The following is an 18,158-nucleotide window of genomic DNA, read 5'->3' as shown; positions in this document are numbered from 1 at the left end:
TCTTTGTCCCCGAGGATATAAATGTGGTTTTATACATTGCTTATGCAATGCTGCTTTTGTTGTTTATTGTTGATAATTAACGATGTTGCAAAGTTTTGTAGTGGGATTAGGATAATTCTTGCAGCATGCTGTAAGTGTAGACCTGATCATTACAAGAATCTTGCTTTCATCATACTTGAATTTTCAAGTTTATCTTTAAAATGAATTTCTTTGAATAAATTAAAGCTAAATCCCAAATCGTGATATTTTTATTATTATTAAAGTATTTGTTTTGGATTGTCATTTGAATTTGGTTACTAATTAAATTAGGAATACAAATTATTGTATTCTTGTTACTGTTAATCCTATTACCTCTTGTGAGTAGTTAAAAGCAATTTCCCCTGTCGCAGGCAGATCTGATGATTCCAAGTCATTCAAAGTATGTATAATAGAGATCCTAATCAAGGCTGCGCGTGAATACTCGATGAACAAATTCTCGCAGTTATATAAAAAAAATTATTTTTAAAAATGTTTACAAATTCAAAAATAGGTTTAGTAACATCAAATGTTTAAGATTGTAAGTATTTATGAATGATTATTTTATATTATCTAAACATAGAAAGCAGATGAGTAGAATCTCTATTTAGTATTACAGGAAGGATGCAAATTGTACTCGGTTTGAAAATTTGCTGCCTCCCATTACACTTCACATTAATCACTTCGAATCCTAAGTACCACACAATTACAGTAAACTACATGTCGTAGACTCCTTTGTCTTATAATTAAGATGACGTCTATTTTTAGTTTTTTCGGAACATGGTTGACGTCATTGAAAGCAAAACAGAGATTGATACTCCATATATTCACTCTCACATTCAAAAAAAGAAAAGAACTCATCTGGAACGTTTAAGATCTATAAGAACCAGACCAAAAATATAATGGAAAAAGAATTCGTTTCTGCTATTAGTCACCCAGTTCAGTATGCCAGGCCGAAAATCTGTCCGAACTAAATACACTATAACAAGCACGAGCCCAGCCCATTTGCATGCTTAGTTCAAGTTAGGCTCATGTAGGAATTGTACTTTTTTTATTTGGTCAACATTTTGGGGATTAGTTGGATAAAATATTAATTTGCTCTCACAAATAGATAGATGGAACTCACTCATTCAGCAGTTTCAAAATGAGGCAACCTCCATTCATTCATTCATTTGATAAAGAGGCCACCTTCACTGGTTTGTATTCATCATTATTTATACTTTTAAGAAAATATAAATATTATTTAATTAAATTCAAATATAAAAAGATAAATTATATATACTTTTTTTTTGGTAAACAAATTATATATACTTTTATTTTGCAGTTATAACTGTTATAAAATACTCTTTAATTTTTCATACTATACGTACATTTTATTTAAAAACTTTAATTAAAAAAATAGAATTTTCATTATTATTTATACTTTTAAGAATTTATTATAGGAGACATCACAGGTAGTCAATCACACACAAATGCCGACTCAACTGTTGTAATTGTAAAAGGGAATATTGCAGATATAGGCCGTTGGAGGGGAATTTTGTTGTTGTGGCGGAAGGCACCTGCTGATAGTTGATGGTTATATGGCGGTGGAATGCGTGAAGACAGACTGAGCCAGTTCTTCTGGGCCATTTCTTGGTGTTTGTGTGCGCTTATATATCTGACATCTTTCCCAATTCTATCAACATCTTTAGTGTCATATTAGCCATTCTATATTGGAACATTAACATATGCAATTTAATGCACGGGTATTGTCATTTTACTTTGCATACTATGTAAATTTTGTTAAAATTGGACCCTATTTTAAAATTTACGAATCCTGAAATATAAACTCTCAGTTTTAGGATTGGGTAATAAAAACAGATCCCAAATAAAAGCTTTCCCCAAAAATTTTATTCACATTCCATTAAAAAACAAATACACAATGCATTCCACATACAAACAAACAGTACAATCAATCTGGCCTAGAACAGGAGGAGCCGATTGAAAAACCTCTCAAGAGAAAACCAAATGAGGCCATCAGGGATTTGGGTGGGGAGGAATCGCTGCCTGTGTTGTCTAGTCTACCAGCCCTTTTAACACGATTACTCCCACTACCCATATTGATCCCATGTAATGTACTCAGCATTTTGATCCTTTGTACAAAACTATGACACAAGTATTAAAAATCTCGGTATCATAAATTGGAGCAAACCAAGATAAGTAGATTGACGTACACTGGACCTTCATAGTCCTGATATTCAAACTCACAAAAAGCACGTACTTTTAAAAGTGGCACACAAGAAAATTGCCCCAACATATTTCCAAGTCAAGAGTGACAACCAAACCGATGTCTGCAATTTGCAATAAGTCCTTTTGCGATATGACCAAACAATCAAAAAAAGCTCATTTGTCTTTTCGGTAACCCCCAACTTGTGGATATTGTGATAAGCACATTCAGTCTTGATTTTTGGAAGCCTTCTAAAGGAATAAAATTGAGAATCCAATAAATATCTCCCACTTTCACTTCTTCCAAACTGACCTAGATCTGTCATGGAGGGGTTATCTTCCAAACACGGATAAAAGCATCCTCACCTGCAAGGTAGTTAAAATCAAGTTTTTACCGAAAAACGGAAGGGGAATAAAAAATCATAATGAAAAAAAAAAATCGTAAAAAAATAAAAAACGCTTGGAATGTTGATAAAAACGTTTTGACTAAAAAAAATCGTAAAAACGTAAAGGCGCAATTTTAAAACGAGTTTTTAACTACCATGCTCACCTGAACTAACCAAACTATACTCATCAGTGAATGTTAATCCGTAAACCCCGCCTAAATGTGCAGCCTTTATGGTAATTCTATTAGATGCAGGCTGGTCAATTTCATATATGATGACGCATGTGTCAAGTGATCCTGTAGCAATCCTACGGCTATCAGGGGACCAAGCAAGGCAGTTTATCCGTGCAGTATGGTACAACATGTTCTTAAGCTTCACCTGCAAAGAAATGTGTCAAAAAGGACACACAAGTAATCACTGCAAGATTTTCTTTCTTGCAACACATTTAAAAGCACAGTTGATGGGCCATGGGCCTAAAAGTTAGTGAATTAGTTAGTTTGTTATGGAAACTATTCTAGAATATTCCTAAAGTATAGGATAAAAGGTAAGCAGTGTGTGTAGTGTGGATAAGCATGAACTCAGCATTGGCTTATGGGAAAATAGGGGATCTCTGGGTTTATTTTCTGCATTTTATCCTTGTAAGGAGCTTGTCTCCATTTATATTTTCTGCAATTTCATATTAATAAAAGTATGTTCCATCAATTTGGTAGCAAAGCCCTACAATCCTGGGAGTCCTTCTGGTCCAGATCCAAAAAATAAATAAATATGAAATACAGATTTTCAATGGTTCCAAAATTCTATGGAGACGGAGGAGATAACGAAGCTTGGGGATGACTAATCAATTTGGAACAAATTTTCCAGATAGAAGGAATCAATGAAGATCAGAAGTACATGGAAGCTGTGAGAGGGCTCAGAGGGAGTGCGTGGTAACAAGGTTGGAAATCGTTCAATCTTACCGCAAGCTGGAGGAACTTTGAGAAGGCGTTCATAGAGAAATATTTACCTGAAATTTACGTGGTAGATGGTGCAGAATCAACGACGTCAAACGCCTTGAAAGAAGAAGAAGAAGAAGATGCAACTGAAGAAACAGAAGACAAAATCGAAGAAGAAAAAGAAAAAAAAGCACGATCTGAAGAAGCGCATGAAGAAGAACAGCAAACAGAGGAGGAAAATAGTGACTCAAATCCAAACAGAAAATATGAAGAAATGCAAAAGAAATCAACGACCAAACTAGAGATGGAGGAAATCAAGGAGGGAGAAGAGCGAAACAAAATAGACAACGATCGTGGGACTGCAGCCCAGTCTTTGCACGGTGGTGCAATAGAAGAGACGTATGGCGGAGAGCGGCAGAGAGCAGGATTCCGACGACATACATGGGAGGAAAAGGCAGACGAGGTTGGAAGCGGACATATGGGAAGATCGTTTGCTGATCAGAATCGTACAACAGCACAAACAAGGCGGCTCAAAGAAACGGAAGAAGAACAAAAGGAAGAAAAAGAAGCAGAAAGAGAAAAGGAAGAGAATCACGAGAGGTGGAATGGTTACTGTGGGTAAGCAGAATGGAGCTGGTTTGGGTAATGGGCTGCGAAAACATGGCCCAGCCCTTACTAATAGGGTCTCAACACACACAAATACATGGCCCAACTCTAAAACTCCTAAATGTCTAAATGGGCTGGTGGTAATAGAGAGATCAGAAATGGGTTATCTCTCACTAATCAAACAATGCGAGTTGGGCTCAATAATACAACCCAAAGAGGGATGAATCAACACACCCAGACCCGATGGAATGAAATCGGAGGAGCATAAGTGTTTCGACTCAGCGTTCACAGTGCTGTTGGGAGTTGGGACAGAGGCTACTGCAAAGAAGCTAGCTGACCTCAGTGGAAAGGGGGTGACAACGGGGTTAAGAAGCTTTAAACAATGGGATCCGGGTGGATATTTTCTCACATGACTTATCCTCTTCTTCACCTTAAGGACAAGGTGAGTTTTGGAGGGGGATATTGATGGGCCATGGGCCTGAAAGTTAGTGAATTAGTTAGTTTGTTATGGAAACTATTCTAGAATATTCCTAAAGTATAGGATAAAAGGTAGGCAATGTGTGTAGTGTGGGTATGCATGAATTCAGTATTGGCTTATGGAAAAATTGGGGATATCTGAGAGTTGAGATTTCTATGTTTATTTTCTGCATTTTATCCTTGTAAGGAGCTTGTCTCCATTTATATTTTCTGCAATTTTATATTAATAAAAGTAGGTTCCATCAACAGTAAACACATTAGAGAGAAGGCATTAAACATAATACTGACTATTGAAGCTCATAGTTGTACTTACCTCTCGGGATGCACGGTCCCATACTACAGCTTCTCGATTAACATCCCCTGATGCAAACATTGAAACGTCCGGAGAATACCGTATGGCACTAATAGCACCCCGATGTTTCTCAAGGACTGCCTCCTCTACAAGTGTATCCCCAGAAACAGAATATATGTGCAATTTACCATCCTGTCCACCAATAATGGCTTCACTTCCATCAGGAGAGACAGCAGATGCTGACACAATAAACCCAAGATTCATGGTTGACACAATTTTAGTACCACGCAGCATGACAACTCCTGAATCAATTGAAACCAGAGCAAGTTCAGGGGACAGAGGTGCAACACTTAGATCTTTTGGTTGACTTCCTATATCAACGGCTTCAGCATCTCCACACTGATCTGCATGTAAAGAAACTCGCCATATCTGGTTATCAGGGAAGAAAGGAAATGGAGGGGTAAGAGAACAAACCAACAGTTTTCTCCATAATGTTCATAAATATTGCATATGCCTTGAAAATTGGGGCACCACTAATTTGCCCATATCATATCATGAAAAACATCATCCAATGAAGATCTATGTGTCATTCATTGAACGGCTTTCTAATAGCTAATATTGAGAATATCACAATATAAAACATAACAATTTCTCAAATATCTTTCGAGGAATAATTAACAACAAAATAGATATTGATCAGTGAACAAAATTGATCACTAGTCTAAGAATATCACAATATAAAACATAACAATTTCTTAAATATCTTTCGAGGAATAATTAACAACAAAATAGATATTGATCAGTGCAACAAAATCGATCTGTCTAGGTTATATCAAGACATAAATGAGAAGGTCAATTGCCAAACTATAATATCTCCAGATTAATAAACCAATTATTAATTTTGCCACTTAAGTGAGCTCAATAGAACTAGTAGGGGAGAGACATGGTCCTTCCATCATCAATGGGTCAAAAGAAATAAATATATTGGGCACAAAAAATAAAGTCATAACAGCATTAGATTTTAGACCAAACTATACTTTTTAGAACTAGAAGGATAGTCATAAATGTTACATATTGATGATAATTCAAATATAAATGAATCAGTATCTTGTAACTTTTTTTAAATATACTTCTTTTTGTTTAACGGGTCTCCAAGTCGAGATTTAGCCAAGTTAACTAAGGAGATTTCTATGAAACTATACTACCAACATACTTTACTTGAAGAATGCCCTATAATTAATTTACTTCATTACGTAAAAAATCAGTGTAATTATTTAAATGCAAATGATAATCACCACTGATCTTTTATCCAAATTAAATTGGAAGAAACATGAATTGGTAATACGTAATGTCGTGATTATCATTCTCACATTAGCCAAAGAATATATGCAAAACACTCACCTTATTATCGAACCCAGTCGTAACAATCTCTTCTTCTAGTGCTGCTAAGCATTTGATTTGAGAATTCTCCTTCCTTTGTAATTTACCACTATATCCAATCCCTAGAATCCACTTAACTATTAAGCCATCATAACTGCTAGACAAGAGCATTTTAGGGTTACTTCTAAGAACAGTTAAGGAGGAAACATTTTTCATATGTCCAGAAAACACCACTGGGGCTTTATCAAGATCATTTGCTAAAAATATCGATATTGTCCCACCAAGAGAGACAGTGACAAGATAATCATTCAACCATAGGCACCCCACTAGCATGTCTTCAACTCCACCAGAGCCATGACAAGTCAATGTTTTCTTCATCTTTCCATTATTATCCTCAGATATGTCCCATACTTTTGCACACTTGTCAGCAGATACAGTAAGCACCTAAATATAACATTATAATTGAAGATCAGATTGTCATCACTCAAAAAGCGCATTACAGTCCTACAGGGAAGGGAGAAAAGAGACTTGCACAAAAAAGACAAGTAGAAAAGCAATAGGGATTAAAAATTCTGCAAATACAACTGTTAACTACAAACTCAAAAATTAAATAGCACAAGAATTTTGCTAATTTAACTATGCAAACTATATCTAACATGTAGAATGCTATGCCTAACATCTCCAGTGACAAGCAATCATAACATGTATGATAACATCAACAAGTAGAATTGCAAATATCTGTTGCTTTCAAAATTCAAATAAAGGTCTAAAATTAAATGCTTAAACTTGATAGAATTTTTTTCCAAAAGACGAGATAACAAAACAAACCATAACAAAGTTATAACACATGCATATATGGCATCACTTTGAGAGCAACATAATGGAAAAGTAAAAAATATGTCAAGCTAGCAAAAGAAGTAGATAAAAAGATTTTTTTTTTTTCTTTCAAATTCCCATTTCCTTTGCTCTAATTGGAAACGAGTCTAATGTATTTCATGTTTATTGTGTATGCATCATAAATTGCCTTCGAAATGTTACCTCAGCAAAGCATTTATAGGATTGGTTCATGCGTTTTAATTAATAAAATGTTTCTTAGTTTTCTGAAAATATTAAAAAAATAAGGCAACTATTCCAAAATGTTTATGAAAGTACGAAGTTCAAATTTTGCAATATGTTATTTTCTAAAAGAAAACAAAGTTAAACGATCAACATTATGCATTACAAAGAGAAGGGATAGTGAGACAGAGATGGGAAAATGGGGTCAGTACATCAGGGGATGTGCGTCTTTGCAATACTCAATAAAAAATACTCAGAAGTTAGCTCACTTGTTTCCCATCAGGACTCCAGCTAACAGCATAAATACTGCCTGTATGGGCACCTTCAGAAGACAACTCACCGATCTTCTCTCCACTCTTTCCGTCGAATATGATACCCTTTTTGTCAGAACTTACACTTAAAAATTTACTGCCATCTGGAGAATATCGTACACAATTGACAAAATTCGAATGATCCCTGTACATAACCAAATTATTGCGATATCAGTTATCTATCAAGACTAGTTTAGTATGCAGAAAGGACCAAAGATAAGAAAAAACCAAAACAGATGAATGTGAAGAAGAATAATTCCAGAGACACTCAGGTGTAATATGATTACAAATTTTTTTTTTTGACAAAAAATTCTGATTTAAAGATCCATTAATTAAAACTTTTTTTAATATGAAATGATAAAAATAAATGAAATTTATAGCAATATGCAACAGTTTGAGTTCCACTTAAAAAGCATTTTAAGTAAAATCATACATTGTATATCTTGACCCACAATTTTTTTCTTTCTTTCATTTTTTGTCTAAAGAGGGTATAACAGGCAAATTTCAGAGGAAGAATGTTTTTAGTTCCCTCAAAGAAGTCTAAACAAATGCAAGGAGGGTAAGCTATCTCATATGCTTGAGTAGAACGAGCAAAATATAAACAGTGCTAGTATAGTTGTATGTAACACATTTTAACATTGTCTAAAAAGAAAGGATCAGAGGACAAATAATCAGTTCAAAGGACTATAACACCGTTAAGTTTTTCATAATATACCTGTGAGATAGCTTAAATCTAAATGGCGGTCCTTCATAAAAGTTCACAAGAAAATCCTCTCCACACGTGACAATGCGAAAGGGTCTCGTTGGTTTATACGCACAACTTAAAACTCGCCTCGAATGTCCATCAAATTCACCAACATTAGTCCCTGAATCCCACCTATACATTGTAGAGTTCATCATAGAGTAAAACATTACACAAAAATGAAGATCAAGGTTCAATTGAATCTAAGCGATCGATTACTGTGATGGTCAAATAGATCAGTGGAAGAGTCAAACTCACATAAAAGCACGAACAAAGGATTTGCCTTTGCCTTCGCCGCAAGCCACGATCCTAAGGCCATCCGGGGACCACTGAAGGTCATCGATCCGACCCGAGAGGACCCGGAACTCCTTCTTCAAAACGAAGTCGTTTCGGGTGCCCCAGATCCTGACGGTGCCGGACACGTCAGCAGAGGCGACCCACTCGCCGTTAGGGGAAAATCGTGCGACGGTGGCAGGGTAAGCATGGTCCCCATAGACGGAGACGTTAAGGGGGTTTTGAAGACTCATTATAACGACGGATCTGCCGTTAGTATAGACGACTGAGTTTGACTTAGGGTCGCCGGAGATCAGAATCCCACGGCCACGCTCGGTGGATGGCATGCAAGAGTACGTTTCCACCACCTCATGGCTCATCTTCCTCTTCCAAACACTCTAATTTTCACTTTCAAAGGGGTTTGGGTTTTTCCCTCTTTATGTATTGTAGATCAATAAGAGAAAAAAAACGTTCAACGCATCTTTGACAACTACTTTACCTTCTCAATATTTTATTTTTGATAGATATTCAGATTGTGAAAGACAAGGGAAAAATGAGTATCGTGCTAAAATTGTGTTATTTTAAGTGACAGAAAAAAATAGATAAAAAGGGCAGAGAGAGTGGAAAAATAAAATAAAGATGTGAGTCCACTTTTTGTAAAAGTGAAACGATATAAGTTATGTCATTTAAAATGACAAACACTTATCCCAAAAGACAATAATAATGCTAACGTGGCATGCACTACTATAATTAGCATAAAAATTGCAATTAATAAATTATTATAAGGAGAGAATTATATTTACAAATTTTTTGTTTATAAACTCTTACGACCTATATTTTGTACTCTTGAAAATACATTAGGTTATACTGTGTACTTTCAAGAGTATATAGTGTAATTTGTAAAAATTTGTAAAAAAAATTTGTAAATGGATCATTCTTCTTATTTTAATATGGATGTTTTTTTTATGGATTCATTTTTCTGCGATTAATGTAGATAAATTATCTGCATTGAATACAAAATAAAGTTGTTTTGTAGTAGAAATTAAAATATTTTTATAATTATAATTTATTTTAAAATTATAATAGTCTTTATTATTATAAAAATCTTTTAACCTAAAATACATCATTTTTTAAAATAAATGTAAATAACTTCAACATTAAAGCCTTCTTTTATATTATATAATGGTTATGAATCATGTAATGGGGACAAGGACAACTAATAAATGTTTATTAACTCACTCTAATTACTTGTACATATTAAAAAAAGATAAACTCTTTATGAGTTTAGTTTCTTATAAATAAATTTTGTTAATTTGAGTTGTGTTCCACCCGTTTAAAATTAAGTTTGCTAACTTCTATCAGTCAACGAAAGAAAAGTATTCTTATTTTTTTCCTTTACCTTCCCCTGTCAACCTCCCCACCCAACAATATAGCTTAGTTGTCCTTTATTTTCTTCTTCTTCTTTTAATATTTCAATGTAATTAAATTGCTTCTAGCATTGTTTATCATTTCTCAAGATACTTATCGCTATCAAGCCTTAAAAACGCCAGTCTCTGCATCCTCCTAAAACGCTTTTGGACCCTCCTCAACCAAGGATTGTAATAATTAGCTATACTACAATATAAAGTAGTGATATACATGGTTGGATTCGGTTGGAATCAGTAAATTAAACAATGATTAGGTTCTTAAACCAGTTTAAAAAAATAATTTGATTCTTAAATCGGTTCGGAAAAAAAAATGGTGAGATTTTGTTCGGTTTGTGATTTAATTTGGTTTATTTGATTATTTTACACTCCTAAAAGTGAGTTTAGTTCGATTCAATTCAAATTTTTTATTTTTTTGTAATCTGATGAAATTTCAAATGCTAAATAAGATAACTAATTAAAATAGTAGATAAGCTTGAGCTTGACTACACTGATTAAGATATATAACTAAATTAGATAAGACAATAAAAGTAAATAAGTTAACTGGATTAGATAAGTATGGTTAATGGGAAATAATACTCTCATGCTACGTGAGAGTAACATCTTTTCTTACACAAATTCGTTTTCCGTGTCAATTAATTTTTCTTTTTTTTTTAATATAAAAGATGGGACCCACATTTAACTTCTCTCTACTTTTTTTCCCTCTTACTATCCTACAACATGAGAAATCTTGAACCCATGATTAATCTAAATATTCTAAAGTCTAATTGCTCTTGCATCTTCGGGTCTGGAGAGTCACTGGACTTTAACTGGTCTCATAATAATCTCTGGTGTTCCTTTGGGGCTTCATGTGGCCTGGACCACAACAGAGAACAGACCCTTTGGATCTTAAGACCAGTATCTATTACTTCATTAAGTTTACTTGTGTTATGTCACTAAAAGAAAAAGAAAAACAAAATTTACAACGTTTGAATTAAAAATCGGAAACTCGTGATTTACTCTTAGTCAAAGCAAGCAAAGAAAGTAAGAAACACAAAAGAAACGTGGAAAAACCGCTACCGTGATTAGGTGGAACAACAAAGCCCAGCTCCAACGTTGACACTGATACCCGTTCCATCATGGGAAGCTAATTTCAACCAAAATAAATAAATAAATAAATAAAGATAAACGTAGAAATACAAGAATAAAATGTACGTACACTTAGGTGAGAATCAAAATACTAGGTTTGGGAGAATATGCCAAGACCCCACAAACAGATCAGAGATGCAGATGCGGGGACAAGCTCCAAAGTGAGCCTGGGAATAAACATCTTTAGTAACATAAGGTTTTAATAAAATACCAAAAGGGAAATCTAAATCAATTTTCATTATTAACCATTGTTAGCTTATGGACAGCGAAAGATAATGAAGCTCACTGGCACAATATGTAAAAGAGTTGTCCGAGTATACCTATAAGAATCTCTCTTATTTGAATGTGATTAAGATTAGGTTTTTCTGCATAAACATTTTCATAGACAACTGCATGCAGTTAGTAAAATTGACTCAAATGTCTGATGTGATATATGTATTTTATGTAGGGCTTATCGTTTCTCAAGTTGTTTGAGATAATTTTATCTCTAGTTACTAAATCATAACCGTACAAAGATGGATCAATGGTGATAAATGAAGCGAGAGAAAAATGAAATCATAATCATTCAAAGGTGAATAAATTAATATAAGGAAATAAATAATCAAAACGACGTAATTTTTGGATAGACAGAGATAATTATATCTCAAGCTGCTTCAGAAATATTCTTCATAATAAAACAAAGGTCCTATTAATTATTATAAGAAGTTGACTAGCTATCAATAACTATCAATTTGATGAAAGTTGAATATAATGTTCAAACGCTGTCTCTGCCATTATGTTTTCCTACAACCATGCACCATCAGAAAGTGTATGTGATAGAAAGAAAAGGGTAAGAAATATATATTGGGTTTCTATAATAAATTTCATGGATTGGAATCATAGGATACGAGACTTGTGATTATTATTGTAAAAAATTAGTGTAAAAACGTAAAAACTTACTGAAGTGATACATGTTCAAAATGCAAGTAAAAACTCTACTCAGTAAAAACTCTGTGTAAAAATGATAAAAATGCAAGTTTCTATGTTTTTATTTAAACAAAAAAATGAACCAGGTTTTATACAAAAAAAATATCGGGTCAACTTTTAACCCATTATCTGGGTTTTTTTTTTTTTTTAATAAAATCCTATTTCCATTTTTCCCAAATCAAAATGCATAGTATTTTCTTCTAGCTATCTGGAAAAAAAAACTCTCGCGCGAGGTCGCTGTTGCAGAGAAAAAAGAGGGTGAAGTCACTGGTAAAAAGTTTGAGTACCAAGCTGAGGTAAGTTTTGAATCATTCTATTACGTTTTATTGCAAATAAACTTGTTATAGGAACAAGAGAAGAGGACATTGAGGACATGCAACTGATGCAAAATAATGTGTTTGATTTGAATAAATTGATATAATTTAGAAGTTATTAAACTTTATTCTTTTGATGTTTTGAAACTTAGTTATAGGAGTTGTTAAACTCTTTTTTATATGTTTGACTTATGTCTTATATAGTTATATGACTTATATATTTTAAATATGAAGTTGTTCATTGCATTTTGAGTAGTGAGTTATGTGATTTTTTTATATGCATATATATATATATATATATGTGTGGGAAAAATGTGTGTTTAAAGGATGTAAAGTTGTGTCATTTTAAGTGAGAGAAAGAGATAGATAAAGGGGGAGAGAGAGTTGACCAAAAAAAATAAAGATGTGGGTCTCACCTCTTTGTGAGAGTGAAATGACACAAGTTGTGTCATTTAAAAGGACAAACACTTTTTTCTCTCTCTCTCTATATATATAAAATTAATTTTGTTGATTCTTGACCTTAAGTAATAGAAACTTTATGTTTCGTGTCATTTCTACAATTTACGTTTCTATCATACCCTTTCGTTTATACGTAGAAACTCGATTTTGACAATATTGCTTGTGACTGTTGAACATATATGTATTTGAGTGAACAAAGTATATCAGAACCAAGTTAAAGGATTCGTTGTTTTCTATTGATGATAATCCAATGTTGTAGCAATGACGTTTTTCGTTGAAATTTTGATGATTGTTGAGGTTTTTCAATGTTTAGAAGTCGATAAAGTGGTTTTGACTTATGAATTTAGGATTCCAGTATGCATTCATGAATAGAAAATGCTAAAAGAATTATCGATTGCCCATGTTGCAACGTATGTTTTTGTGTGTGCTGTAATGCAAAGGCCTAAGTGAAAGTTCTTAGGGGGCGTTTATGAATAATAGGGAAATGTTATTACTAGGAAAATGGTTGGAAAATGAGTTTGGTAGGAAAATATAAAAAAAGTTGTTTAGTTGGAAAAAAATTTACCGGGAAAATTAGGTAAATTTTATAAAGTCTATGTTTGATTTTAGGTAAAATATAGATGGAAAAAAAGTTGCTATTACAAAAATAATCCTGTTTTTAAAAAAAATTCACTTTCACGCGCTCTAGCAAGGGTACGCTCGTCATCTGATTATTGCCCAATGTGACCATTTAGGTAGACAACCCACAATACCACATCTCAAGTGGGAATATGTGGCCATCTATCTTGGTCCAATAAACATGCAAATTGGTAAGCTGGAATACTGATTTAGGTAGGCAAATATTGGAAACGGTTCAACCAAACAAGTTCACCCTACAATCCTACTTCTCCAATGCCTATCTATCTCATCAGATTCCTCCAAACAAACACACCCTTAGAGAAACCTGAGAGCGATGCACTATTAATGCATGGCTCATGGTCATATGCACGACTAGTAATTCTTTATTAAAAATAGGAAAAAATTACACTTAAGTGATATTAGTCATAAAAGGATAGGTAAAATAGGTAAAATAGGTTATATTACATTTTTCAATTTTAATAAAAGATGTAATAAATTTTCAATACCACAGTATTGAAGACATTTTGTATGCATAGGGATGAAAATGTTTGTTGGGTCTCATGATTTCAAACTGACTTTTCTCCCTCAATTTGGAACAATATTCATCTGAACTCATACTAAGTGGGATAGAGGGTCCAACCCATTTTACTGCCCAAGAGACTCAATAATAAAAACTTAAGGAGTAATCCCACATATTCTAACAATAGCAGCACAAAGTTCTTAGGCCTCCTCATCAGCCAATGGTTGAAGAACAAACACAAGGTTCCAGCTAGATCTACATAGCATAGCCCAAACAAGTATCTCGTAAATGAGATAGGCTACACGAGCATCTTGAACCCACTAATAAGATTGAATGTCTTCATACTAAGACAGCATACACAGATCATGTAGATACAAAGTTATGTTTTGATGATAGTAAAGAGGTGACAACAAAAAGACAATGACATTGATCAAGAGCAAAAAGCATCAATCATGTGTGAAGATTGAAAATACATTATTGCCACACAAGAAGAGTAATGAGATATTAAAGTGGCGAGAACATGGATGAGTTATGAAGAAAGCTAGCAATTGACCAAGAGCAAAAAGGAATAAAAGGAAAAGCAAAACTATGATCAAAGGCAACAAACCATGAACAATTTTCAAGGAGATCAAGTCCAACTATTTCCATACAAGTCAAAGCATCCAGCTCAAGTGAAGAATCGATATCCAAGATTAAATGCAACAAGCTAAGTCCATTTCCTTATTAGAATACACTTTTAGGACTTAGATATGATAATAAGGGTATATGCGCGATCTCAAAGTTTTTCTCAAAGTATATTTGTATATGTATTTTTCAAATTATATAATCCACGACCTTTAGATACTTGAAATAATTTGAAAAACCTATGGAAAAGATTCTTGACATATTTTATAACTTCAAAACATATTTATCAAGTCAAGATCTTTCATAAAAAGTGATTGAAATCCATTTTGAAACAAGATCTTTCATATCAAGTCAAAATCTCCCTGATGCTGTCTTCCAGCCAATTTTTCGTATCCAAGATGATGGATTTGGATCTTGTGTTCTGCATAGAAATTGTAGATCTCTCTTTTATCTTTCCAACAAGACCAAGATCACATCAATCCGATAAGAATAGATCAAGTTATACCCAAAATATAAAATAAATTTCTTCTTGTCAAATTTCCAACCTTTAACAGGGTTAGGAAATGGCTATAAACAACTAATTTTTGGTAAAATCACTATATATACATTCCCCATAGCCCTAAAACTAATTGATCACTATTCCTACACATTTTAAGGATGATTTAAGAGCTTTTACACTATTATTTGCATATCATTTTGTATCTTTCAAAGATTACACATATTTGAGCTCATATTGTGAAAATTCATATACCTATAGTGCTTCAAGTTGTATATCCACACTTTGAGAATGTATATTTATTTCCAACCACTTCTTTTTGTATTATTGAATTGAGAGGGTAGTGAAACCCATGAATTAGAGAAGTCACCAAATACCTAAGTAAATTTGAAGTGAAGTGTAAGGTTTACAAGTACCCGTAAACTTGGAGGTTGTAAGGTTTCCAAGTACCCGAAAGCTTGAAAATTTTAGTTGTTTTTCAAGCACCCCTAAAGCTTGACCGTTAGTTGATCGAGCGGTTTCAGTCTAGATGTATGTCACATGTGGTGATGACCGAACCAGGATATATTGTGTTTGCAATTCTCTATAGTCTAAACTCTAAACTTTTTATTTCTAACAATTTAGTTGCTTCTTTGATATTATATATGTGCTAGTATAGTTGGTATCATTGTGGTATATTGTGTATTATTAATTGCTTGAGTATATGTGGTATATTGTGTATTATTAATTGCTTGAGTATATTTATAAGCTTATCATATGTCAAAGTTTCTATAAAATGTTAATTTAGAAACAAGAAGGGGGATTTTGCGAAAATCTTGTAATACTCAATTCATTTGCCTTCTTGAATATGGAAGCCACATTCCTAACAGATCATGCCATCACTATAAAAAGAAGGCTCAAAGTCCAGATATAATCATTTTCTCCATTATTATTAATTAGCTCATTGATCAAATACTGATTTGAGCATCGAAGTGTCTTGCAGATAGCTCCTGTCATTTGTCCCAGTCAAGCAAAGATCTCAAGCATTAGCGCAACCATCCTACATCAGATCACCTGATCAGACTCAACTATGAACTCACTTTACCAACATATTTTGGACTGATCAAGCATAATATAAGATTTGTTATTCACCAAAATATTCAAATCATTAAGAGACCATTTGGATCATCTTTTTTTTAAGCTAGAAACTACTTTTAAGCTAAAGCTAAAAGATATTTGGTTATTACATAAAAAATTTAGTTTAAAAGTTACTTAAAAACACATGCATATTTCAAGAAAACCCTTTCTCTCCGTCTCCATGACTCTTCATTTACAAAAAAGGGTAAAGTGTGTGTCATTTTAAAGGATATAAAGTTGTGTCATTTTAAGAGAAAGAAAAAGATAGATAAAGTAGGAGAGAGAGTTGACCAAAAAAATAAAGGTGTGGGTCCCACCTCTTTGTGAGAGTGAAATGATATAAGTTGTGTCATTTAAAAGGATAAACACTTTTCCCTACAAAAAAAACACATAATTCAAGAAAAACTGATAAAAGCTTAAAAAATTAAAAGCTCTTCCTAAAAGCTTTTACCTTTCGTCTTTTTTTTTCATTATATAAAAATAAACTTTTCATTATAAGAGCTTTTCTCAAAACCTGTTTGGTCTAGTTTCTCTTATAAGGAGAAGAAAAGCTAAAAATAAGAGGATCCAAACAGTCACTAGGTTGAATTAGTTCCAACTTATATAAGGTTTTTTTTTTCCAATTATATAAGTTTGATGTTATATGACATGATGTGCGATGATTTATTAATTACGTGTTCATATAATTGATTAACATGAATATTGCTGATAGTGTAAAATGTAAATGCGCAATTGGTTATGTTTACGTATCTAAAGATAAGGAATGTTGTGTACCAGAAAAATAAAGATAAGCAATGCGTCTAATTGGTTCCTGTATTATTGCTACATTATGTAAAATTCTTTTAACATATCATGATGCATGCTTAATGTAGCATATTGGTGGATTACTCAAAAGTAAACGTTAGTACTAATTGCACGATTAAGTGTATTGTTTTTTAATTTGAAAATGTGAAGTATGTTAGCATATAGCTCAATCCATGTATATTTAAATATTTATAGTACCAATAAAAAAAAATTATGCCACTATTACCAAACCAAAATTCGAATAAAATTCGCACCCAAAACGAGCACAAGAGATGAACGGAAATAATACTCAATAAATTTATTTAACAGGAAAAGTACATATATAGAAAACAGGGGGAGGGAAAAAAAATTCAACATACAAATTATTGAATTATATACTGATTTTATGCATAATAGAAAGGGGTTGCATTTTCTCATGTAACATGAGAGGAGCTTTTCTCCTACACACATAATCAAGTAGGTTCACTAGTTTAAATAAAAAAGAAAAATGAAAGAAAATATTAACACGAAAATCGAGCTCTCACTAACATAAAAGATGACTATTCCTACAACATGAGATTTATTTATCCCTAAAAGAAAATGGACATCGATTAGGTAAAATCTAGAGCGGGGAAAAAAAATAAAAAGAATTGGGTTATATATATAGAATTGTTTGGATAGCATAACTCCAACTAGCTAGGTGGTAGCCTAGTAGGTGGTTGAAAAACAAATAGTTCCCTTCGTTTACTCTTCAACGTCTTGAAATTCTTGTATCTACCCCTTTTATCTGTGTCTTTCTCTCTCTCACAACTATTTCGCATATATGCATCTCCTTTGTTACACAGGGACAGATACCTGAAAGTCAATATATGTTGCTGGTTAGTCGATCTGATAGATATATCTCTCTCTCAGTGCACATTAATAAATATCCACAACATGTGCCTTCATTCCTCACTGCAAAGCTAACCCTCCTTTGCATATTTTTCCACCTATTCTATTTCCATCACCCTTCACCCTTCACCCTTTTACATTCAA

General features: G+C 33.2%; 1 protein-coding gene across 1 annotated transcript; it reads right to left on the bottom strand.

Moving 5' to 3' along the window:
• Positions 1–1,912: 1,912 nt before the first annotated feature.
• LOC133303609 (actin-interacting protein 1-2-like) lies at positions 1,913–9,095 on the bottom strand. Its single transcript, XM_061503536.1, has 7 exons — positions 8,661–9,095; positions 8,376–8,537; positions 7,619–7,805; positions 6,315–6,737; positions 4,935–5,342; positions 2,771–2,984; positions 1,913–2,586 (listed from the first exon to the last, which is right to left on the bottom strand). The coding sequence occupies exons 1-7, from the start codon at positions 9,053–9,055 to the stop codon at positions 2,543–2,545; spliced, it is 1,833 nt and encodes a 610-aa protein (XP_061359520.1). The 5' UTR covers positions 9,056–9,095; the 3' UTR covers positions 1,913–2,542.
• Positions 9,096–18,158: the final 9,063 nt, after the last annotated feature.

Source organism: Gastrolobium bilobum, unplaced genomic scaffold, assembly GCF_033153095.1.
Source record: "Gastrolobium bilobum isolate Gb01-03AN ecotype WA unplaced genomic scaffold, APGP_CSIRO_Gbil_v1 utg7684, whole genome shotgun sequence".
NCBI lineage: Eukaryota > Viridiplantae > Streptophyta > Magnoliopsida > Fabales > Fabaceae > Gastrolobium > Gastrolobium bilobum.
Note: the sequence above shows the minus strand (reverse complement) of the source record. Positions and strands in the feature narration are given on the sequence as shown.